The sequence below is a fragment of the Microcebus murinus genome, chromosome 13, assembly GCF_040939455.1.
Source record: "Microcebus murinus isolate Inina chromosome 13, M.murinus_Inina_mat1.0, whole genome shotgun sequence".
Classification (NCBI taxonomy): domain Eukaryota; kingdom Metazoa; phylum Chordata; class Mammalia; order Primates; family Cheirogaleidae; genus Microcebus; species Microcebus murinus.
The window spans coordinates 73,017,600-73,043,616 of NC_134116.1; the positions used below are offsets into that span (position 1 = coordinate 73,017,600).

At 38.1% G+C, this 26,017-nt stretch overlaps 1 protein-coding gene across 5 annotated transcripts in view; it reads right to left on the reverse strand.

The window, feature by feature from the left end:
* FRY (FRY microtubule binding protein) overlaps positions 1 to 26,017 on the reverse strand; it is a 407,943-nt gene that overhangs the window by 287,147 nt on the left and 94,779 nt on the right. For 3 of the 5 annotated variants that reach the window (XM_076009506.1, XM_076009505.1, XM_076009504.1), the window contains exon 1: positions 21,756 to 22,108. In XM_076009506.1, the coding sequence (XP_075865621.1) occupies positions 21,756 to 21,960 (205 nt within the window). In that variant the 5' untranslated portion in view covers positions 21,961 to 22,108. Of the gene's footprint in view, positions 1 to 21,755; positions 22,110 to 26,017 lie in introns of those variants that run through there. The other 2 variants (XM_076009508.1, XM_076009510.1) reach the window with 2 other exon arrangements.

The following is a 26,017-nucleotide window of genomic DNA, read 5'->3' on the forward strand; positions in this document are numbered from 1 at the left end:
ATGAAACTGAAGTTCAGAAAGGCTAAGAAACTTATCTAAAATTGCAGTTAATGGAACCTATTCATCTATTTCTCGATTCCATATCTCCTCCATCTTCACATCCCTGGCCCATGTCTCCACTAGGCTATTGAATCTTAGACTTGCACCTCCTGAGTAATTCTGGAATTTATGCCCTTATCTTAGGTCAAGTCCTTACCGTCTCTCACCTAGTCCAATATGTGGGTTTCCGATGGTTTCTCCAGGTCTGAAGTTTATTTTTTCTTGTAAAAGAACATATAATTTTTTATTTTTAGTTATTATGGGTACATAATATTTATATATCTTTATAGGGTAAAGAACATATAATCTTAAGAGTTATTTTTCTCTAAACACAAAACTGTATATGTCATTCTCATTGTTAGCCTCTCCCCCTCCTAGGTTTATGAGTTACCTAAGAGCAAGGGTGGCATCAGCAAGATGGCAGACTAGGAAGCTCTAGGCCCTTGTTTGCCCACCTAAACACCAAATAACAACCACCCATGGACCAAAGTAGCTTTGCGGGAACTCTAGAAACCAGTTAAGAAGTTGCAGCAACTGTCTAATAAAAAAGAAAAAGCGCCACACTTTTGAATCCTATTGCTTTGACATTTTGTCACTCTAACACCACCCTCTCCCCAGCATAGAATGGTGTGCCACCCATTTCCAAATTCCTCCCTCAGGACAGAAGGAAAAGAGTGGAACTTGCTTGCAATGTTCTAGATTACCTGGCAGCTGCCCAAGGGACAGGTTTCTGTCAGGCCTGACTAGGAGCAATGGAGGGAATGGTAGCATAATTTGGATATCAGTTAAAGGTTGCTGAAAGTAGTGGTAAGCATGGTGGGTTGTGAGAACTGCAGGGAGACTGTACCTGTGGGCACTGAGCACAAGAGATTATAGGCAGAGGAATACAATAGGACATCGAAGGCCCTGAGAAAAAGCAGGGTGAGACTCTTAGGGAAATTAAGGCTTTAAAAACCATCTGTGTATAAAGGGGAATTGGGAAAAAAATGCACATACACAGGCCCAGGGAAAACATACCCCCAGAAAAAGTCCGAGAGGACCCTGAAATGTTATGACAGGCTGATTAGTGGAGGTCTTCCCCTGCACAGAGCCAGTCTGCAAAGACCAGAAGAGGAGGCTGTTTTTTCAAATGCCCAATTTTCAACAAAAGGTCACAGGGCATATGAAAAGAAGGAAATATGACTCATTCAAAGGAACAAAATAAATCTCAAGAAACAAACTCTAAAGAAACACAGCCTTGAACTTAATACTTTTAAACAGCTATCTTTTTAAAAATTAATTAATTTTTTTTTTAAGAAATGGGGTTTTGTTCTGTCACTCTGGCTAGTGTAAGTGGGACAGTCATAGCTTACTGCAGCCTTGAACTCCTGGATTCAAAGTAAAGTGATCCTCCTGCTTCAGCCTCCCAAGTAACTAGGACCATAGGTGCATGCCACCATGCCCAGCTATTTTAATATTTTTTTAATAGAGACAAGGTCTCAGTATGTTGCTCAGGCTGATCTGAAGCTCCTGGCCTCAACTGATTCTCCCACCTTGGCCTCCCAAAGTGCTGTGATTACAGGTGTGAGACACTGCACTCAATAAGCATACTCATACTTAAGTATGCTCAATGAGCTAAAGGAGAACACAAATGGGCAACTAAACAAAATCAGGAAAGTAATACATGAACAAAGAGAAAAGATTTTAAAAAGACCCAAACAGAAAGTCTGGAACTAAAAAAAAAATTGAAAAATTTTCTAGAAGAGTTCCATAGCAGATTTGAACATGCAGAAGAATGAGCAACCCTTGAAGATATGTCATTTGAAATTATTGAGTCTGATTAACAAAAAGAAAAAAAGAATGGAAAAAAACAAACAGAATGAAAGGAGTTTACGGAAACCATCAAGTGGACTAATATATGCATTATAAGAGCTCCAGTGGTGAGTAGGTGAGGACAGGGACAGAAAGCTTATTTGACAAAATGATGGCTGAAAACTTCCCAAATTTAAAGAAATACATGGATATACAAATACAAGAATCTCAAAAAATTCCATACAGGATAAACTAAAAGAGACCCACACAGAGACACATTATAATAAAACTGTAGAAAGTCAAGACAAAGAGAAAATCTTGAAAGCAGCAAAAGAAAAATGACTCTTCATGTATAATAATATTATTAGTGGATTTCTCAGCAGAAATCTTGCAGTGCTTGGCATGTTGTAGGTATTCAAAACTGTTTGCAGAATGAATGAATGAATGATTTTTGTGTGACTTTATGAATTATAGTCATGGGGAAAAATACAGGGCAATGATCATAACAATAAAAATTACAAGTATTATTAATACAACAACAAAGATTGGAGGCAAGGTGATCTTAGTCAATGATAGAAATGTCAAAATTAGTATTTGGAAACTTCTTGGAAGAAGTATACTATTTTTAATTCTTACTTTCAAAATATTAAGGGAGTACAAATGTTTCTGGTTACATGGATCACTTTTGTAATGCCAGAGTCATGGCTATAAACATGCCCATCACCCAAATAGTGTTCATTGTACCTGTTGGGTAGGTTTTTTCCCTTTCCCCTGCTTGATTTCCACTGAATTTTACTTCCCTCTGTGCACATGTGTGCTCATCAGTTAGTTCTAATTTAATAGTGAGTACATGTGTTTGTTTTTCCATTCTTTAGATTCTTCACTTAGGAGAATGGTCTCCATTTCCATCCAAATTGTTGCAAAAGGCATTAATTTGTCCTTTTTATGGCTGAGTAGAACTCCATGGTATACATATATCACATTTTATTAATTTGCTCATTAATTGATGGGCACTGGGTTGATTCCACATCTTTGAGATTGTTTATTGTACTGCAATAAACATTCAAGTGCAGGAGTCTTTTTGATAAAAAGACACTAGATACCCAGTGGTGAGATTGCTGGATTGAAAAGTATACATTTTTTAAAGTATTCAAAGGAACAAATAAAACATTGCATTTAAAAATAGTCTCCATGGCTTATATGCTTCTGGGCATATCCACACACTCATATATAGTATTAATAATTTAAATGTGAAAGTAACATAGGAATAAATTATTGTAATGAGAAGTACTGTAGTTGCTATTAGGTGTTGAAGGTTACCTAATTCTGAAGATTTAGTGGAACTAAAAAAACCTAACTGGGGTTCACTTCTCTGAATGATTGTTTAACTTTATAAAAGTGAAAGTGGCTCCAGGTAGAAATGATCTTGATGTTGGCCTGGGCCAAAAGACTTTTCCAGTCCACTGGAGTCACCCTTGGAAACCTCAGCATGCATAAACAAAACTTCTAGAGACTGGGAATTCCCAGATAAGAAAGGAAGACAAGATGGATAAAACTAAAAGGGTTTGTATGGTATTTTCATGGGGCCTTAACTACTTCACTTTTGGCAGATAAACCTCCACTCTTCGGAAGAAGCTATTGATGGAAACAACAGATTAAATCCTTCTGTGGGCTGATTAGTGTTGCTGCAACAACAATAACAATTGCTGTTTTGCATGAGCAAAAATGGTCATCCAAACACAGCCAGACACAAGGAAATTGTGGCAAAAGTCATGAGAGAAAACTTGAAGCACTATACAGCAGCAGTATCTTTATATGAAAAACTTTCTAATTGAAATGTCAATAACTGCAATGGACCTTTATGTCTTTATCTCATTTCTTGTTCTCCGGTAAACAGAAAGATAAGATTCCTGTTTTACTGATAAAGAACTCAAGGGACAGAGTTCACACAAGTAGTATACTTTTGCTTCCCAGATCCAAGAGATTGTTTTCCTTCTTTTCATTTAAATTTTTTAATTTTACACAATTAAACTGTTGTTCTTTTAAAATTTACATAATTAAATATTCTATATGTGTGTGCTTTGGAATTTCCATCTATTGCCACAATGACTCTCTTTTTCTATATAATGAATATCTGGTAAAATCCACTTAAAGAAATAAATCAGGAAACAGATTAAACATTTAAGTGGTAGCATCATTTTTCTTTTTGCATTCCCCAGAAAAAGCTAAAAGTGAACTAATTTGCTTCTTCTGAGCAGATAAGCACAAATCCTATATCTGGAAATAAATAATACACTAGAACTGTGGGGCTGGAACAATCTGCAGTTGCCCCAGGGAGATCTTTTTACAAACAAGCAAACTGACAACCAGAGGTAAAGTCACATCGTTACAGAGTTGAGATCATGAAGCCCTCATCCTAGTGTAGCTTCAAAAACAGGGACTGCTTTACTGGGAGATAAGACAGCTCACTACAAAAGCAATCTACCCAAATGAGGAGATTTTAAAAAGAATGAAAGAAATACTACTGTTTGATATTCATAGCTAATTATCTATATTTGTTACCCAGAACACATGCCGAGCCTACAGAAGATGGCATCATCCCACCTGGGCGTAAAAGTGGCACCACACCTCAAATGATTAATGTAGAAATACATATTTGATTATGAACATGACAAGTCAGGAAGGCTAGACCTGCCAAGAATAGGTGTGGGAGGAACTGTTATTAAATATTTAAACAGTGCTGATGTACAATAAGTATAATTGTCCCAAACATATAAAGTCCTTGCCCTAAGGAGTTTGCTGTCAGCTGTAAAGCTGGTTATTCCAGAGATATTTGTTAGGTTGCTTCATTAGGTAAACAATCCATTCTATACATCAAAGAACCAGTACTTCAATAAGTTTTCTTCGGGATAAAAATTTACACTTGATTAATACAAAAGTTGCATATACTTGTCACTATATTAATAGCTTTAGGAAATTCACTTTTACTTTCTGACAAGTTTAAGATTATCTCTCTTTGTTGAGTCTCTTTTCATCCTTTGTACTTCACTCTTCTGTATTGTTGCACAAAACACAATTCTGCAATAGCAGCATACATAATCACTCCGGCAAAAGTGAAGTTTATTAGGAAGTTTTGATTTTGTAAATCTATGTTAAACAAGAAGAAACTGTCAAGTAATCATAGCCAATCATGTATGCAGGAGCAAGATAAACTAGTAAAGAATATTGACTCAAAAACATTATGCAACTTAATTGACACATGAAGAGCCGACATCAGCTTTATCTAGGATGCAGAAAGCAGGGAGAGGCAAGTGGAAAAAGTGATGCTGCCTTTGATGGAAAAAGATTTTTAGTTAGCTTAAGTGGTGCACAGAGATTATTGCATTACATTTCTTACATAAATCTGAACAGGGCTTACAGTAGCTAATAATATAAGACAAAAATGTTGTTCAACAGAGATATATTAAAGCAAGAGTAAAATAAGAATACAAGTGATAAGGGATTTGGAGAGAAGAAAGGAAACTACTTTAACAGAAAACTAATACCAAGGTAGACTACTGATTCTTAGAAAATAACTTAACTCTGCGCATGTTACCAACAGCTAAGACAGAGCAGGTAGTTAAGACATACAGATTGGCAAAGTATTCATTCATTCATGTGATACACAGTTTCTGCCTTCAAAAGGCTTGGAGGCTGGGTGGGGAGGTGGTGATACCAATACACAGCTATAGAATTAAATACCAAAAGAGCAGTATGTGCAAAGACCTATGGAACAAAAGGTGGACTACAACTAAATTATCTGGGTATGGGAGTGGGAGGGACAGTTTGAGAAATAAAGTGACATTTGAGCTTAGCCTTGAAATAGAATATAAGTCAGAGAGATAAGGAAGCCTATGTGAGAATATATGCCCAGGAAGTGACATGAGGACCAGAGAATAGCCCATGTATGGTGTGGCTGGACAGTGTACAGAGAAGCGTCAGAGCCAGGGAAAAGCCTTTTATTTGTGCCTGGGGCCAGACTGGGAAGGCTCCTGGGTCTTCAGTGCCATGCTCAAGAGTATGAGCTTGATTCTGAAAGCAAAGGGGCTTAAACAGGAGAGAGGAAGTATCAATAAGAAAATGCAGAGTGTTGCAGGAAATCTACCAGTGGATGAGAGAACTACTTTGGAAATGCAGTTCCACACTCCAGGGGTCTTTAGGATAGTAGCAATTCCCGGGATCAGGTATTATTTTTATCCTACTTTACAGGGAAGAAACTAGGACATATACAGGGAATAAATTACAAATATTGCCTAGATACACACACTGCTAAAGAAAAAGGGGAGAATATAACACAGCTCTGGGCCTGGAGGGCATCAGCATTTCTTGGAGATCACTGGATACATGTTTCAGGGAGAGACAAAACCAGAAAACTTAGCTCTTCTATATAGAGTGCTAAGAATTCAGTTGGAAAGATGATAGACGCATGCCAAAAGACAGTAAACTTATTAGGAATAATATAGATCTATATTTCCTCACACAATAGAATTGATAATTTCCTGAAAAGTGTATATCACATTTTTGTAACACAAATGATTTAAAATGCATTTATATAGGAAATTTATGAATTCATAGTACAGATAATTTATATATTTTATAATGACTCTCTGATCATTTTCTGATTTTTGTAATTATCTTTCAAAAGAGAAATAGCTGTACCCTAAACTGAGTTGAAAAAAAGCTACTCTCATTCAGGCCTGTCCAAATTAATGTGAACTTAGCACAAACTATGCGGGGTAATAAAAATATAAAGTAACTCAAGGTGGTGTTACTCACTGATCCTTTAAGACTATCCTCTGTTGTACATCCCTGGGAGACTGTAAGTAAAGTTCCCTGGATTGTTCTGGAATAAGCTTTGTCCTCTATGTGCCTTAGCTAAACAGGTCACTGAGCTTGTTCAAGTGAATACAACCATGTTTCTAACAAGAGAAATCCTCTTAAGACAGGAGAAATATGAGTCTTATCCATTACTAATGAGTGTACCAAAGTTTTAACTGACGGAGCTTCTAACAAGAGTGTGATCTTTGGTAAATAAGATGGTCTGAGCAACAGGATGGTGGGGGGATGTTTAACTCCAATCACAGGGCGGACTTGCCAAGGCTTTGTTTAGAATAGGTTTATTCTACATGTAAAGAAGGGAAAACATACTCTCCGAACTCCAACTGTCTCCTGTAGAGGATGAGTCTTGTTAGACTACAGAATTTCTCAGAAAAGGAGCTGAAGATTCTAACAGAATCAAATCATGACTACTAAAAGTACATATTCATAAACCACCCCCAAACCTGATAAACCAGCATCTAAATGTTTAATAAGATTTGCAGATGATACCCTTGTGATAACCATGGGCTTAAATTAGGAAGTTGTCTCAGATGGTCCTGTGGTTTTTTGTTTGTTTTAGTTTTTAAATTTTTTTCCTTTTTATTTCATCGTATTATGGGGGTACAAATATTGTTAAGGTTACATAAATTGCTCTTGCCATCCCCTCCCCCAACCGCTGTGTCAGAGCTTCAAGCGTGTCCATACTCTAGGTGGTGTGCATCACACTCATTATGTAAGTATATACCCATCCCTTCCTCCCCCCTCCCACCTGCCCACCACCGATAAAAGGTTTTTGGTTTTTTTTACATTTTGGTTACATTTTATATCTTTGCCTCTCCCTAAGAAGGGTTAAAGGTATGCCCTTCCCCTCCACAATGCTCACCACATCCCTCAGATGTGGGTCTTCCCGCTCAATCCCTGGTGAGCACTACCACCATTTGAGCACCATAGTTTTAATCAGTCAGTTCCAATTTGATGGTGAGTACATGTGGAGCCCATTTTCCTGATTTTGTGTTGCCTCACTTTGGTTAATGGGCTTAAGCCTAATCCAGGGTAGTATAAGCAGTGCTAGCTCACTGTTGTTTCTTAGAATAGAATAATATTCCGTTGTGAGCATATACCAAATTTTGATTATCCACTCATGAATTGACAGGCACTTGGGTTGTTTCCATGTCCTTGCAATAGTGAATTGTGCTGCTATAAACATTCGGGTGCAGATGTCTTTATAATAGAATGTCTTATGCTATTTTGGATAGGCATTGTTAGATGCCTAACAATGCTGGCCCTGTGGTTTTGACGAGTTCTGTGATTGATTTTGGATATACAATGATAGGTGTGAAGAAGGGCTTGGTTATAGGTGCTGGAAAGAACAGAATTGCTCTGTGCAATAGAGGGGGGAGAAAGTGAAATTCTGGGGACATTGTGGTAGAAAGGAATTTGAAAGGACACATAGGAGAAGAAAAGGACAAAAAAGCCACCATGATGGCCAGAGATTGAAGAATACTGGTAGAACAAATATAGAGAAATCTTGAATGGGAGGGCAGCTGAGAGTGACCTTTACTATTAAATCATAGTTGTTTGTGCTGAATGAATATTTAAATCCTGAATTCTCTTTGTCTTTCCAGATGTCCAGTAGAATCTGCTATACACACAGGCTTTTATGGTTGAGTTTTTGTGGAAATCAAGGCAAGAGGTTGAATCCACATAGTACTGCATAGAAACAATATGAAAAGATAATGAAAAAAAATCCATAAATGGCCCCAAACAGCAAACAAACAAAACATTAGCAGAAGCAGGAACTTAAGCACAAGGACACATGTCCCTGAAGAGTTATAAAAATCTTGAGTTAGGGGCTGTGTGCAACGGCTCGTGGCTGTAATCCTAGCACATTGGGAGGCTGAGGCAGAAGAATTGCTTGAGGCCAGGAGTTTGAGACCAGCCTGGGCAACACAGTGAGAAGCTGTTTCTACGAAAAAATAGAAAAATTTGCCGGAGGTGGTATCAGATGACTATAGTCTTAGCTAATTGAAAGGCTGAGGTAGAAGGATCGCTTGAGGGAGGAGTTCGTGCCACCACACTCCAGCCTGGGCAACAGAGTGAAACTTTGTCTCACATATACACACAAAAATCTTGGGGTTGGGCTTGAGACTTTTCATAGGTATTGAATGGAAGCTTGATTAATCTTTACCTAAATTTTAAGAGCAAAATGCTCCCAACTGACATTGGGTTGGTTATATGAAGTCATATGATCTTCTTTTCCTTCTACCTTAAGGCAAAACTAAACAAAATGCCCTTCTTTATCTTTAAACTCTTATGCTTAGAAGAAATTAAATGTTTATTTGTTTTTGAAATCTGCTTTAGTTTGAGCTCTTCTACAATCTTTCCCAAGAAGTATTATTTCTTACATCTCTCTTTAGAGGTGTAGAACTTTCAGTTAAAAATCTTTTTAAACTGAGGACCACAGAGAATAATAGGGTGACATCTTTTTCAGGGACAAAATTGAGCCCTGACAAACTACAAATGTGAACCCACTTTCCCCAAATGAACAAAGTATTCACTTTTCAATGACAGATGCAGGCCCATAGCTGTTCCACAAGCACATTTAGACCAAGTCCACTGTGTCCACTGACTGCCCCTTTAATCGGGAGGCTTATTAATTGATTTTTAATCTGAGATTTGGTTACGATCTGTGTGGAAAAAATGATATACTTTTTTGTTTAATTATTAAAATATATGGTTGTAAGGCTGCTTTTGGTTGCAACTTTTTGAACATGAGAATAGAATAAACTTCTTTTTGGCGAAGGAGAACTTGAAACTAAGAAGTTGTGAATTCTCACCTGGTTTTTTCACATTTGCTCTCTTAACATCTAACAGATTATTTTCCATATTCCTCAGTTTCCTCATTATGATATAAGAATAGTAACAAATCTCAGTCTGTGAGGACTATGAACATTTAGTAAACTGTTACCTTTCAAAAGGAATGTGTCCCTAAATGTTTTCCTCAAAAAAGAAGTGTTTATGCAGGGTCCTGGTTTTCTCCTGGGTCACATCTCTGAGGAGAATTGTGTTTCCTGTGCGTTTTCTTGAACTAAAATTACCTTGAACTAAAATTCCTTTTCTCTCACTTGACGGCTGCTTTTGTCAAAGAAAGACATTTTATCTCTTAAGGACAGGATGAAAAATAAAACCAGTTGAGGTCTTGATGCTGTGCCCTAGACTAGGCCTACCTCTCAGTGTCTCCCCAGCTGTGAGTGATATGCGCTTTTTAAAACTTCCAACTTCCACCCGCCCATCAGCCCTGCACACCACACTGTGTGGTACACGTGGTAGACATGTGGGTGTTTAATAAACAGAGGTTGGTGCATGGATCTCTTGTCTCTGGGACCCACAGGAACATGTGGGTGTCATTTTCTCCTCACTTTTCATGCTCACAAAAAATGACCCAGAGTTTCTTAAAGTAGGTTTCTATGATGATCTCATGAAGAATGGTGTCATAGAACATTGTGGGAATCAGTACACTCTCCATGTAAGCTGTCTTGGAGGTCTGTATTCATTCATTCTGTAAAATGAATGCATTGAATCTGATGCTAAGATTTCTTTCAGAGCCAAAATTTAGTGATTCTTTGATTCTCCATTGTGCCCACTGCCAAGTGAGTTATTTTATCTAAGTTCTTCAGCAGCACAACCACCAAGCCCTTTCTGCAGCTTGAGCTATGAAAAATAATAGTATATCCCCAAGACTCAAAGGCATATCTATAAGATTAATAGTGAAGAGGGAAAATAAGAATGAAACTTTTGAGGAAATGCCATAGGTTTTTGATTTAAAAAACAATGATGATGACAACAAACTGAAATAGCTCATTGATGTCCAGCCTTGGCAAGATCCAAGCTTGAAGAATCCATATAACTTTTTAAAAAAGTATATAACTCTCCCTATTTGCCCAATAATTTAAATTAAGGTATTTTGAAAGTAGAATATCTGTATCATCTAATCATATTCCTTAAAAGCTGACTGGAGAAATGTTGCCACTTGTATAAAATTCATGGCATTTCAAATTTTAGAACTTTTATTTAAAATCCTAAACTACACTGTAGTTCTATTGTGCAGCATTTAAACAAGTGTTATGCGCCACCATTCAGCAATGAGTAGCATGCAGCAATGTGGCACATTGAGATTATAATTGCAGAGTACTGGAGATTAGGGGGTTTATAAACCCTATGTCCTGGGTTGGGGCAGAATTCCAGTCAGCTGATGAATGTGTATTTTGTGCATAACTTTTAAATATTAATCCATTTTCTAGTGTTTGCTAATCCCAAACTTTTCCACATTTAAAAGAAGTGAAATCATAAATACGCTACTCGACTATAGATCCTCAGAGATTGCGGTAAGCAATTTTTAAGCAAATTTTCATCTCCTCCCACACAGTGTATTTTCAGACATAATGAAAGCAACATGCAATGCTGGACTTTTGTCCAAACATCAAAGTTTCATATATTGGCAATATCCCCCTCTGCTGCCCAATTACAAGAGCTAGATCCTATCATGGTTTGAGAACAGTAAGATGCAGATTGCCTTAGGGAAGTCTTTCAAGGAGGCAAGTGGACACTTATGGGCTTCAATCTCTCTCTCTGTCTCTTTCTCCTCTTCCACACCACTGCCACATTCCTATAAAACCTCCAAAGGCAGCAGCTGGGTAGAGCTACAAATACAATTTGTATTTGAGGGTGTTGTTTTTTGGGGAAACTTTCCATTCTTCCAATCTCATTTCATTCAATCTTACGTTAACTCATCATTATTTTCAATGTTTGGAAACTTTCAAAGAGCCTTTTAAAGAGAAAACGATTACTTATCAAATAAGCAGCAAATGCACTCATGCTTCCTTCCCTTTTAACCTCCAGGTGACATTTAGGGACCTTCCCTATTTCCCACAGGCAAGCACCTAACCCAATTTCATATCTGCAGGTTATTGATTATCTTGCCCTGTCTGTATCAATAAACTTTTCAGAATAAAAACCATCTCACATAATCCCTGCTGGGGAGATGCTGAGAGAGATGCCTGTGGGTGCCACATTACTGTATTTCTGCTGTACGTGTGTGTGTTTGTGTGTGTGTGTGTTTTAATGATCTCTCTGCTGAACATGTTAGAAAAATTATGCAGGGTTCTTTCTGTCCTTTCATATTCCCCATGGCTATAGATTTTGCATTTTCCTTTTAGGTTGTCTCTGAAACAAATCACTCTTAGCCATTTCCTTTCATCCTGCATGTCTATGTTTGTGCATGTGGGGGTGTTTTGTGTGAAAATCAGAAAGTGATTTATTGCCAATAAAATGGCTTCTATCATTACTATAAATATTAACTTAAGCATAGTTAAGCACACAGTTTTTAGTCACCTACTTTTAGTTGAACAAGAACTGAACAGCTTGGGTATATTTAAAACAGTAAAGCTCTTTCTAATTTAGCAGAAATTAAGACAAAGTGCAAGGCCTTAACTTTGGGATGGAGTCTTCCAAAACTGCATTGCCTTTTCTTTAAACGATTATGTAGTGATTTGTGGCATCCTTATTCCAAGTAATTCCAATTAAGCAATATTTCTTTTGAGAAGTTGAGTAGACTGATATTTATTTTGGATAGATGTGATTCAATAACAAAAGACTATATAGAGCTACAGTTTACTTCTGAATAACGCAGTTTCTGCAAAGCACTCAGTATCATGAATAATCTTCATTAACTTTTCTTCATTAAACATTTCTATATTCTACAATATTATGTGTATTGTTGAGAGATTTTATTTTTAAGACATAAAATGTTTCCCATCCATCCAATTTATCCGAATAGGCTGCCTCTAACAGCATTGTTACCATTTAAAAAGACTTGGTTGGTTCCTGTTTTCCCTCATATGGGAGAGCCAAAGCAAACACACAAACAAACGAGTTCACAGAAGTAGAGAGCAGAATTGTGAGTATTTGAGGCTGGGAAGGGTGGGAGGAAGGGGAGGATGGGGAGCAGTTAGTCAATGGATATGAAATTGCAGTAGATAGGAGACCAGTTCTGTTGTTCTGCAGCACTGTAGAATGAATGTGCTTAACAATAATTTATTGTATATTCTCAAAAAGCTAAAAGAGGATTTGAATGTTCATAACACAAAGAAATAATAAATGTTTGAGGTGACAGATGTGCTAATTACCCTGATTTGATCATTACACTTTGTATCCACATATGGAAATATCACTCTGTATCTCATAAACATGTACAATTATTATGTGTCAATTAACCCCTGGGGTGAGCAGGGATTAGAACAACGACCATGAGAAGGGGAGTCTGGACCTCTACGCTCTGCAGTTCTGGCTTTTACGGTCATGAGTAGAGACCAGGAGGAAGTTTGTATATGATGGAGCTCAAATCACAGGTTCTCCTTCTGCCAAAGAACAATCCAAGCTTTGAGGGTGGTGGTGGTTGGGTGCATGCCTGGGACGGGACTGGATTGCATGGAGCAGTGATAGAGGCCTGCCAGGCATAGCTTCCTCCTGCTTTCTACATCGAAACTTGGACTAATTTAAATATAGCATCGATCTTTGAAGATCTTTTCCACTTTCTATAAGTCAGTAGTTCTCAACCAGGGGATGGTATGAACATCAGATGCACCTGGAAGAATGTTTACAGTGTAGTGGCCCCAGTGTAGACTTACTAAATCACATCTGAGGGCCAGTGCCTGTGTGTAGGTTCTGAAAAACTTCCTCCAGGAATTTGGATTGCACAGTTGTTTGAAAACCAATGCCCTAAGTTGGTAAGTTAATATTTCCTTAGTTAAGCAGGGGCTGGAAGATCTCAAAAAACCAGAAATCCTTCCTGAGGTAGGTCTTGAGGAGGGACATTCAAATTATGACCCTTTTCTACTTAGCTTTTTTTTAGATTGTAGAGATGAGGGATAAATTACAAAAAGAAAACAAACCTCCAACAGAGAAACCCTGATGTGGAGGGCAATTAAGGCCACTGGGACTTTCCTGTAGGAAAATGCTTCATTGCTAATTAAGGCTTCTGTACCAGATGACATGGTGTCAGTATTGCCATCAGCTGATGCAATGGGGAAGGTTAAGCACTGGTGCCAGAAAAGTGTTAACACCCAAATGAATGCATTCTGCTCTCTTAGTATAAAAAATTAAACATGGAAACAGATTACTGTGTATCAATGTCTTAATGATTGTTGAGTCTTTTGCACCTAATAGACGTTTAACAAGATAGTTTAGATTTTTGTCAAATAGATGTAGTTTCATGTACACTTTTCATTTATCTGTGGGTACCTATTTTAATACTTAAAATCTAAAAAGAGTTTCTTGAAATTGTACCTTTCTTGCCCATAAAAATCAGTTATTTTAAAACTCTCTCTAGTATTAATTATCCATGAAGATGTCTTTTGTCTTTCTTATATGTCAGGGTGGGAGAGAAGTTATTTGACAGCTGAGGGAACAGCATCAATAAATCTGATCTAAGGACAAAAAGACACATCATCTTTATGGTTCCTCCATTTATGTGCTTTGAACTCCCAAGGTGTTCAAAGATATACTGATAATTGGTCATTCAGTAGGAAAGCATTAACTCCACTTAGGATGGAAATTCAAAAATTAAAATCACGACTGAAAAATACTCTTATCATCTTGTAATGAGAGTTTTTACATTCACATCACCTAAAAATGTCTGTTCATTTTATCCTCATTTTGTAAACCTCTCCTCCCAAATCCATATTCTTCTAGATTGTAAAGAAAGGATGGGAGCATTATAATTAAAAATTGAAGCAAAGATTCTTTAGGTAGTTACTTTCCCCAAATTATTTGAAACAAAAAATGTTGGGAATGGCAACTTTTTATGTAACTAAATAATTGGATGATCATTTTCCTCAAACATTTTTAAAAAGTACATTACTTATGCAGACCATGACAAGAGTTTAAAAAGTATTAATGAAGTACATTGAGTAAATGTAAAATTACATAAATATAAAAATATTTTCATGGTCTAAATTTGAATATACTAACAGTATTATTTAGGAATAGGAGAGAAAAGTGTGTGGGAGCTCTCAGATCTGTAACTATGCATTAGCTATAAAGCAATAAATGAAAACAAGCTTTTAGGTCAAACCTGTTTAAGTAACTTTTCAATATAATTATATGATAAGTCCTGAATTCAGAACTCTGTATTTTTTTATGACAAGGAGAAAAGCCTAAAGTTAAGCTACAAATCTAACATTTCTGCTTATACTGGGCTCACTATCAGTCCCTACATAAAGGTAAAAACATTTTCCCCTTGCTTATAAATATTACAGTATCAGCATTTTTGTTTGCCTTAAAAGTAACCAGATTACCACGAATAGTCTCATTAAGTTTGTTTTTGTTTCTTTTCAGAAAAGAAAACACAGCAAAACAAAAACAAAAACTCCATCTCCCTTAATAAACTTTTCCAATAAATAAATTTCATTATTTAAGTAAAGAGACTACCTCAGTTTTTGTTACATCAGTATTTTTGAATAAGAAATGTCATAAATATCTAATTTCAAATCAAAATGTCTTGACTTTCAGGGTTTTTAAGTCTAATCTCTCTTAATATTTAAGTAGATTAATTTCAAATGTGAACTTATTTGTAATATTACATATAAGCTGTTTTTAAAAATCACTAGCGAAAACCAATTATCTTCCAAATTTTTGTTCAAAAAAAAAGCTTAAGGGCTGAATTTCCAAAGGCAAGGATTTAAATAAAACAAGGCAGAAATATTAAACACAGTAAGGCTACAAGTGAGTTTATTAAACACAAACATCAATGTTTCTAACATTATATAATTTTCAGAGCCTCACATGACAATACTCTTAAGTTTAATGATTCACTTTGGGAAAATACATGAATATCTAGCACATAGAAGAATTTCTACATTATCCTTCGTTATGAGAAAATTAAAATGAATGGGTCTTTTAGCAGTGTCTCCTTACATAGAATGTCCATTAGCAGAGGGTCTGATTAGCAACTTTGGATATCTTTCCAACCATGAAGATTTGCAAGTGTTCTGACTGCACCCACCACTCATCCATTAGAAGAAAAAGTACTAATTATGGAAAAACCTCAACCTTATATAACACCAAAGAATAACACAGTCAACTTTAGCTGTATATCATTTCATAGTCATGCATTATCTCATTTGGGCTTAACACAGCCAGTGAAATTGATGTTTGCATTCCATTTCACAGAGGAAGATACAGGTTCTGAGAGATCAAGTGGCTTGCTTGTTCCAGGTTACATGTTTAGTAAATGGAGGATCAGAACCTGAACCCAGTTGTGATGTAGATACTGACTCTGTGAAATCCTTGGGCTGAAGTTCTTTCATGAGAGGAGAGGTTCAAACTCTCCGAGGCTTCCTTGTCTTTGGTCCCTGAGCATGGCCTGCTCTAGAAGAGGCTGTTTAAGGAAGTTACGGGGCCCGATGGGCAGGGTGGTGGCTGGCAGAGTGGTTGTGACACACTTCCTCTCACATGTCATCTTCTACCTTGCCTGACGACTTCACCAGCTCTTAAGCACCTACCATATGCAAAACCTTATAGGGAACACCACAGTGTAGGAGACATAGTCCCTGTCATCACAAAGTGTAACCACTGAGCCCACTCACAACCTAAGACAACTGAACACAAGGCCAAAGAGCATTCTTCACAGCACATGTTTATGGAGGCCTTGACCAAGTTCTCCACATCCCTTAAGGGCCCACTGAAATGTCATCAAATGCACCCATCGGCAGGCTTCCGGAATGACAGAATTCCAACAGAGAACATAATATTAATACCTAAGGAGGCATGACTAATTACAGAGTGCCCACCACTGTGCCTGTGAGGAGGTGGAAATCCAGATCCCTGTCTTCACAGTTCCCTTGACAGAGGCCGTTCACCCTAAGGGAGGCCAGAAAGCATCTAGCCACCACCGTTCTTATGACTGCCTTGTATTTTCAATAAAAACCTACATGCAGGAAGAAAAAGAATACAGCAGTTTTACTTTCCAAATGTTCAAAATCCATTTAATTATAAAAATAACATGATTTTAAGTATATTATTTTAGATTGTGGATTTGAAAGAAAAAAAATAACTTGCCTTTGGAATAAAACTTTGACTTAAAAACAAGAAACAGGCCGGGCGCGGTGGCTCACGCCTGTAATCCTAGCACTCTGGGAGGCCGAGGCGGGCGGATTGCTCGAGGTTGGGAGTTCGAAACCATCCTGAGCGAGACCCTGTCTCTACTAAAAATAGAAAGAAATTAATTGACCAACTAAAAATATATATACAAAAAACTAGCCGGGCATGGTGGCACATGCCTGTAGTCCCAGCTACTTGGGAGGCTGAGGCAGGAGGATCGTTTGAGCCCAGGAGTTTTAGGTTGCTGTGAGCTAGGCTGACGCCACGGCACTCACTCTAGCCTGGGCAACAAAAGTGAGACTCTGTCTCAAAAAAAAAAAAAATAAAATAAAATAAAAATAAAAACAAGAAACAATGCTAGTCTACATGCTGGCGCACCTACCATGTGAGTTCCGGCCAGGGTTCCCCATCCCCCTCGGCCCTAAGCAGTCCTCATCACACTTGTCCTCTGACTAGGCAACAAGGAAGTACCTGGAACCACCTGTTTCCTCTAAGCAGATGACTCCTTGCTTTTCACAACAGACTATTATAAAATCAGTATGATATTTTAAGAACTAGCTGATTAAACACACCAACTTGTTTGCTGAAGAGTGGTGGATGAGCAACCCATCACACCTGGAGCCCAAGCCCCACTTTCTTCCAGGTGCAGGATAAGATGCTCATTTTATTGTGACTTGCCTATGGCTATGGTATGTGTCAGGACCACTTCTCTCTCTCCCTTTGATTTTTTTTTAACTGAGCCAGGCCCACCGCTAGGAACTCAGCTGCTGGAGTTCTTGCAGAAGGAGGGAGAGATCATGCTGTCTGTTTGCTACAGAGACTTAGACTCTTAGTGCCTGGACTCTTGAGACCCAAGACTGTATGGAGAATCTCAGCCAAGTAACTCACACTAGCATTCTATGGTTGAAGCTTCTTTAAGGGAAGACAAATTGTTAGTTTTTGATGTTTTTATGTGAATATAATTTTAAAGTGTATTGGTTTTCTTTTTAAAGATTCACTGCTCTGACTGGGGGGGGCATTCATTCATTCAATGATGAAATAAATTCATTTATTCTAGAGGTATTTATTGAGTTGTACAATATGCAAGGTACCTTGCTAGGAAAATTCCTTCCCATCACCCTAGGCCAGAAACTGTTTGATTTTCTGCTCTCTCCTCAAGGCCTAGACTATTTCTGGCATATAGTAGAATGCTAACACATTTTTCAATGAATGAATGAATGACACCCTATAGACAATTCATATTTACGTATTTTCCCCACCAGGACTTCATATTGTGATAAAAAGCAGTATAAGACCATTCCCTCTGACAATCTCTATCTGCCAACTAATTCTTTCTTGGAGCTGGAATCAGGCCCTACAGGATTGACACAGCTTCACAACAAATAAGTTAATTAACCACCAGATGGTGACTAGATGCCTACATTGTGCAACTCCCCCCTCCTAGACAATGGGGCCATTTGAGGAAGTAAATGAATGAGATAGTTTCTATTTTCAAAGAGTTTCTATACATACATAAAATTAAGTATATAATATAGTCCTGAGGCCAAGGAGGTGGTTGACATAAAGGAGAACTAAAAGAGATCAGAGAAAGAAGACTCAGTGTTTGCAGAAGATGTGTAGAAGATGGGAGACTAGAATTGGGCCTCCAAACCCAGGTGAAGAATGGAAAAAAGGGCATAACAGGAATGCAGGTGCATGTGTGTGTGTGTGTGTGTGTGTGTGTGTATGTGTGTGTATGTGTGTTGGGAGGTGAGGGAGAATGGCATGGACAGAGTCTGAAAGAAGGCAGAGCATACAAGGTACACCAAGAGTTAATTCTGTTCAATGTAATTTGAGTCAATTGAATAAATATTTATTGAATACATACTGTGTGCCTGGCATTGTGAAAGGTGCTAGGTATACAATGGCTAACAAGACTGATATGGGCCCTGGCTCATTGGCTAGTGGGAGATACGGACAAGTAAACAGACAATGACAATATATCTGATAAGTGCTATGATAGGGAAAAGTTCAGGTGCTATAAGAAGGGTGCAGAATGGACCCAACCCAGATATGGGGGTCAGGAAAATTTCCTGGAAGAAGCAATGCCAAGCCGAGCCCTGAAGCCAAGGTAGAAATTAGTGAGGTGAAACTGTGCAGGTGGGGTATACAGATGTGCAAATGTGAAGGGCCAGGGGGCATGGTCTGAGTTTGTTGGAACAGGGAAAGGAGTACTGGGGAAGAGGCCAGGGATGGAAGCAGTGGCCAGATTTTGCATCTCTTGTATAGCACTTCAAGGAGTTTGGACTTTATCCTGAGAACGGTGGTGACTGAGGAATTTTAAGCAAGAGAATGAAACAAAGACATTTGCATTTTAGGTCAATTACTGTTGGCCATGTGAGAAGGCCCTGAGAGGAGAAACGGGTGATAAAAACAAAAGGGTAATAGGAGCCAGATTCCTGAAGCTTTAGCCCTAACACAGTACAAGAACTAAATGAATATTTTGTGAATGAATGCATAAAATGATCACCTAGTCAATCAATCATTCAGTGTAGGAATGAAAATAGAAGGCAGAGGATCAAGTTGTCTGTGTGTACACAAGGGTCAGAGTGAAAGCTGATTGTAACACTGGGGTGTCTTCAAATGTTGCATCTCATCAGGCAAATGTTAAAAGTTGATAACATAGTGGAATAGGGTGGAAACAGCTTCAATGTAGAAGTCAAAAGAGTGAGGTCCAAGCCCTTGATTTGACATTTTTAAATTTTGAGACGTGCCTTCATTTCTCCGACCCTCAGGTTCTACATCTATTATGTCTATGCTTTATAAGCAACTGCACAGCCATATAAAACAGGAGTGGTTATCATAGTCTGTGTATATTTCTGATTTCAGCTGGCGTGTAGGTGCTGCGGCAGGGTTGGTGGCCCCATGGCATTTCTAAATTATCCACTATAAAAAGCAATTAGTGCAACTCACACAACAGTGGAATCATGATTTAGTTGACAAGGAATTTGTAAATCATAGCCAGTATTGCTCAAACTTTGGACAGGTAACTCTCTAACTTGTCCACTAGAGACCCTGGTGGAGAAATTGGGAGAAGGGTGGGAAGGGTCCATCTCTTGCTGTTGTCCCCAAGGGGGGCACTGAGGGCAGAAAAACCCAGAAACAAATGATATAGTTGAAGGCCACAAGGGCTTGGAGAATACACACAGGTGGTTAAGGACACAGTCTAGACTAGAACTCAGCTCCCTGAAGTTCAATGCTCTTTTCATATCTCCACCTTGTCAAATTAATTATGTCAATCAAGATCTTAGAAAGAATAACTTATGTAAGATCCAAGCTAAGAAGTCTTCTCACGATTCTGCGGCTACATCTAATAGTCAGGGACAGATGACCTTGTAGAACATGAGGGCAAAGCGGGAATCGGAGCTGCAGGAGTGAGGTGTCCTCCTGGATCTGGGTGTTTGGAAAGGAGGAGAACCCTTCATGAAGAATGGGGGTGGAGCTGGGTCATTGGTGGCAGAGAAGAGCAGGGCCAATTATAATGTGCCTGGATCCAGACACATTCAACCAAAGAATAAAGGAAGAGAAGAAAAAGCAGAAGGTAAGGAACACCTCATGGAGAAGGTTCTAGAAGAAGTGCTAGTGAACCAACTCATCAGAAAGTGCTTTGTGCCAGGCAGTTTCAGGAAAACAAGGCAGGCCTGAGCTCCTGGTACCCTCAGGAGATGAGAGAGAACAGGCAGAAAGGACTGTGCTTTGTGAGATACTGCAGACAATTACAAGCTCCTCCTCCCAGCATTTTTCATAGCATCCCCTCCCCTTCCCCCAACACACTCACACTTACACCCTCTGGCCCATTCTGGGCTGGGCTTTGCTTCTTTTCTGCAGCAGAGTTTGACACCAGTGCAGCGCCACTGAATTGAAGACATTTATTAAAACAACATCTTCCTTAATATGTAATTCTTAGTTTATGGCCTTCAGTCCCATATCTCAAAATCATCCAGCTTTTTCCAAAAGCAGTATAAAGAGTCAGCTGTTTGGGAAGTCAATATAATTTTTATGAAGGAAAGCTCAACTGAATTATTTTTTTGGTTTTCTATCTTCATAGAGGTAGCCCTCAGCAGTTGGGTCTAATCTATCCTCCATAAAAAAGGTACCAATAAATCAATCAACCACAACAAAAAAGGCCACTTCCACTTTTTCCTGGAAATTCTAATGCAAACAGAATTGAAACCAAGTTGGCTAAATAATTCATACTCTGCAGTGATCACTCAGGTAGTTCAGTTAGGGTTCACAGTCACAGGTATCTTGGACAATCTCATATCTGTAATATCCACACATAAACATCTAAGGCAGACATCAGAGTCTCTTTATCAAGATTGAAATCCATGTGTCTCCTGAGCTCTAATACATTTCACCATCCACATTGTTTCATTGAGCCCTCTACTACAAATGGTTTTAGGCTCTGATGCAAGACAGGAATTTGAAGCATGCATTGGAGTATTTAATGGTGTTAATTTCTGGTGCACACAAACATCAACTTCACTCAACAATCCAATAATCTTGCAAAATAAAGAAAATATGCCAGAGAATGAAATGCAGCATGGAATTTTTCAGGATTGCAAGCAAAGCAATTCCACAGTCCTGCGGATGCCAGGGTAATAAAATAAATGGCGATTTACAGATCCTTAAAGATGTTACAATCAATAAAGAAAATAAAAGGAAGAATACAAGGTGCTTTCAGTTCTAAGAATTGTTCTAACTTTTACATTCAAACATGTTTATTTGGCTAATTAAAGCCCTCAGATGCGGTCCCAAGTTAATTTAAAATGAACATCTGATTGTAACAAATGAAATATAGTCTGTGATGTCTTTTTTTGTTTGTTTGTTTTTTGTTTCAACCAGTGGGCACAGATTTAAACAATTCCTACCTGGAAATATGGATGGTCTCTTCTTTGGGCGCCTCAGGTGAATGGGATCCAAGTTCTTAATGTTCCTTTGAAGTCTTCCTCTAATGTCATTTCCTATGAGCAGTTCAGGTGGCAGGCTGCTCCGTCTCGATGATTTATAATCATTTTGAGATGAATTTAGTTTGTTCTTCGTTCTGGAATATAAATTGCTGTCATCAACTGCCATTGTAGGAGAGACATTAGAGACTCTGAACTAAAATCCAAAAAGCCAAACCAAGTGGCAGCCACTGCCACAGCTGCCGCCGCCCCAGACTCGGATGTTCTCATGCTTTGCCCTGCACTTGTTTGGGAAGCCTAGCAAGTTGATAGGCGTGGACTTGAACAGGTGTAGAATTACCGAGTGGCCCCTCCTTTCCACAGTTAATAGCACAGGGGAGGAGAGATCAAAAAAAAAAAAATCATTAGGTGCAGAACACTGGGGAATTTGAACAGATGTGACTCAGGGCCCGTGCTCTGGTGTGTGGTAATAAAAGCGGTGTCATGGTTGCCGCATGAAATTTCTGCTTTACTGGTGCAATGCCATAAAGCAAACACAACTCACTATTCAAGAGCGAAAGCCTATGCATGTTGCAAGTTTAATTTTTCTGATTATTTCCCAAAGTCTTAGAGATTTTAAACAGTTTGGGGGAAGCATTTTCACATTCCCTCATACCTTCATGTTTCCAACTACATACACACACAGAACAAACATTTTTCTTGATTCAATTTCTTATTTGGCTGGCCGCCAACTGGAAGTTAGCTGGAAGAGGGAGATGAGAGATGCTGGATGACCAGAAAGGAACCGGTTGTGGGCGTGTGTCAGGCAGCACTGCCGGGAACCCACTGCTGTGCCTGACCCACCCCTTCCATCCTGTGCCCCACCTGGCAGATGGCTTCTCCAGAAGTTCCCACTGTCTGGCCAGAAAGTCAGAGGTCTAGCAAACAAGCATTAGCCATAGGAATAACCTCCACTCACAAATAAAAAGTAAATGTTTTAATCCTTGTGAGGATTCCGCCTCACTTTCTACTAAAGTGGCCAATGGGTTTGTTGGTATGAGAAACACCAGCATTTCCTCACTAAAGATTCCTGTTTGATTTGTCACATATTTTCTTTCTTTCTCTTTCTGATTTTGCTTTTTGTATCCTTTGTTCCCTTCCCCCTTGCTCTATTTATGTGGAAATGTCCTGCACTCTTTTCTTTGTGCAGAAATCATAACTCTGTAATTTGCCCTCCTAACCATGCCCCTGGGGTATATTTATCAGAATTATTCAATCAATCAATTTCTCTCTCTGTCTCTGTGTCTCTCTCTCTCTCTGTCTCTCTCTCTCTCACACACACACACACACACACACACACACACACACACACACACACACACACACACACCCCTCTTGTGTTCTGTCTGGTTGCAGTGTAAGTCAGAAGATAAAGAAGACGAGATCTGCCTTTTCTCTTCCCAGTGCCTGGGACCAGTAGATACTTAACATTGTAAGGGATTTAGGGGTCATTTCAGAAATCACTGTTTACTTTGTTTTCCTAGATGACAAGGGGATTTTAAATTTAGGAGGTGAGTCTCTTTACAAGTCCAGGACACACTTCCACACTAATAGGAGTTTTATTCTTTATTTTCCTTATTCCCTTTCAGCAGCAGGTCTCCAAACTACAAGAGATTCTTGTACATTCTTGAACATTTTTTAACAGGTATTTCCAGATTAGAGTTGCTATTATAATCCGGCAATTGTAACTACAATTATAATCCAGCAATCATATTTATATATTAGATTATTGAGTTATTTCTAACTCAATAATAGGGGATTCTGAGAATCCCCTATTTCCCTCCCAGGATATAGAACTAATTTGTCAAGTCGATATGTACCATGAACTTCAAAACAATGAGTGACTTGTATAAACCATTTTTAAAAAGCCCATGAGACTGTTTGAATCTCACTTACCTTAATGAAAATACACTTTTTTCCCCTAGTAAAAAAAATAAAAGTAAAGCAGTTTTAAAAATTTGAGATAATGATTTAATAGGAAGAAAAAAATACAATTCCATGAGCAAAACCTCAAGAACAGTGTTTAATTTTCAAAAACATAGCAAGATAGTGTCCTAGGACACAAAAGATTGGATGCTAACAGGGAGAATTTGGCAATTGGCAAAGCAGAAGCCCCAGCCATTTAGTGACTTCTCCAATTCACAATATTACCAAAGGGCTAAATAAGAGTATATATGAGATGAAACAGAATCTCCTGGGAAAGGTGTTACTATCACTTATCACACATAGTGTACACCAAGTATGTCTGCACAGTGTGCACATATAATTTTGCCTTTGTCTTTAAGAGACTGTCTTACTTACTGCATACTTAAAACTGGCTAGGTTCTGTGCTAAGCCTTTGGCATGCATTATCTCATTGATTCCTCCTAATCATTCTGTGTTACAGATCAACACACTGAGTCAAAGATCTAGAAATTGGGGGAGAAAAGATGTGAACATAGGTTTTATCTGACTGCACAGCTCATGTTCAAGACCATGGTTTAAACTGTACCACCATACTGCATTGTTAAACTTGTATGACATCTAAAGGGGATCGATCAAAAGTCTTTATTTTCCTAAAACAATTCTTGGTTTTAAGCAGATTCTGCCCGTACCAACTATATGATTGAGGAGTGAGCTGGATCACTTAACTAGGCCTGCCCTGTGTAACTGAGCTGTCAGGAGGTCTTTGAGGTCCACGGAATGAAAATGAGAAAAAGCAAGAGAATTTAGTTTTTTGCCAGAGTGTATCAGAAAGTAATTTGCTTTAATAATAAAGTATTCATGTTGAGGCTTTTTCATACTAAAATGTATTTTAGATAAAAGTATTATATTTTCCTGAGATTTAAATTATAATTAGAAAAAATACCCTCTACAATACTTTGGAGGTACCTTAACACCCCTGATCCTCTAAAATGACCTAAGAGAGCACTAGAGGGCTTCCTGATAGGCCCCAGTTGAATTCATCTCCTATCCAACTCATTTCCCCCATATGGAACGGAAACAGGTAGGAATATAGCTCATTTAATATATTTCCTTAACAGAGAAAAGTGAGAACAACTTGAATTTGCTATTTTTAAAATTTCAGAGAAATATAAATAATTTTTATTGTTTCAAAAGTGGTATTAAATCTGTGAACATGAAAAAAGTAACCTAAATCATTCTTTCAAAGTATTGAAATTGGCTGCAACAAGAACAAGAATCAACCACAGAAAATTTACCTTGGTTTGGTCTAAATGAGAATATTCATAGGTTATAATGTTAAATCCACCCCTCCCTCTTTATAGTACCAGCCAAAAGAAGAATTTCATTTTTTTTCCCAAACAGTCAAAAGAATGATGGTATTGGGTTCTGAGGTAAGAGGAATATCAAAATTTATAGCATAATTAAATAATGTTAAATAGATAATTGGACATTTTCTACTTTAATAACCATTATGTTTTAAAGGTATCCATTCTCACATAACTCCAACATATTAATATCTTTTGAATTGTTCTAATTTCTTATCTTTCAAAAAGTTGTATATTTCATATTAAATGATGTCACCATCCCATGAACATTTTATTCTTCTTAGTAGTAAGACATTATAATCTTTCTCTTAGGATGTTCAAATAGTCCATAGAAAGACATTTCCTCACCTTATAGCCAGGATTTTCTTGTGAATTTTGGTAGGATTTATTTATTTTTTAAATATTTATTTATTTTTCTGAGACAGAGTCTCACTCTGTTGTCCTGGCTAGAATGCAGTGGCATCATCACAGTTCACTGCAACCTCACTGCAACACTGCAACCTCAAAAGGATTGCACAAGCAATCCTTTTGCCTCAGTCTCCCAGTTAGCTGGGACTATAGGCATGTGGCACCACACTCAGCTAAGTTTTCTATTTTTTGTGGAGTCGAGGTCTCGCTCTTGCTCATGCTGGTTTTGAGCTCCTGACCTCAAGTGATCCTCCTGCCTTGGCCTCCCAGAGTGCTAGGATTACAGGCATGAGCCACCACCCCCAGCCCAAATTTTGGCAGCTTTTATTAATAAATACCATTCCCAAATTATTTTGCTTTTGTGAGACAGCTGCAATTATATTGAGAATGACAGAGCTTTACAACTGTAACTGTCTTTCTCATTATTATCTTCCTAGAGATGATCCACCAAGAAGGCTTTAGGCCTGTTAGGATTCACCAAAGTAGCTTCTGAATGTCAATCTGGCACAG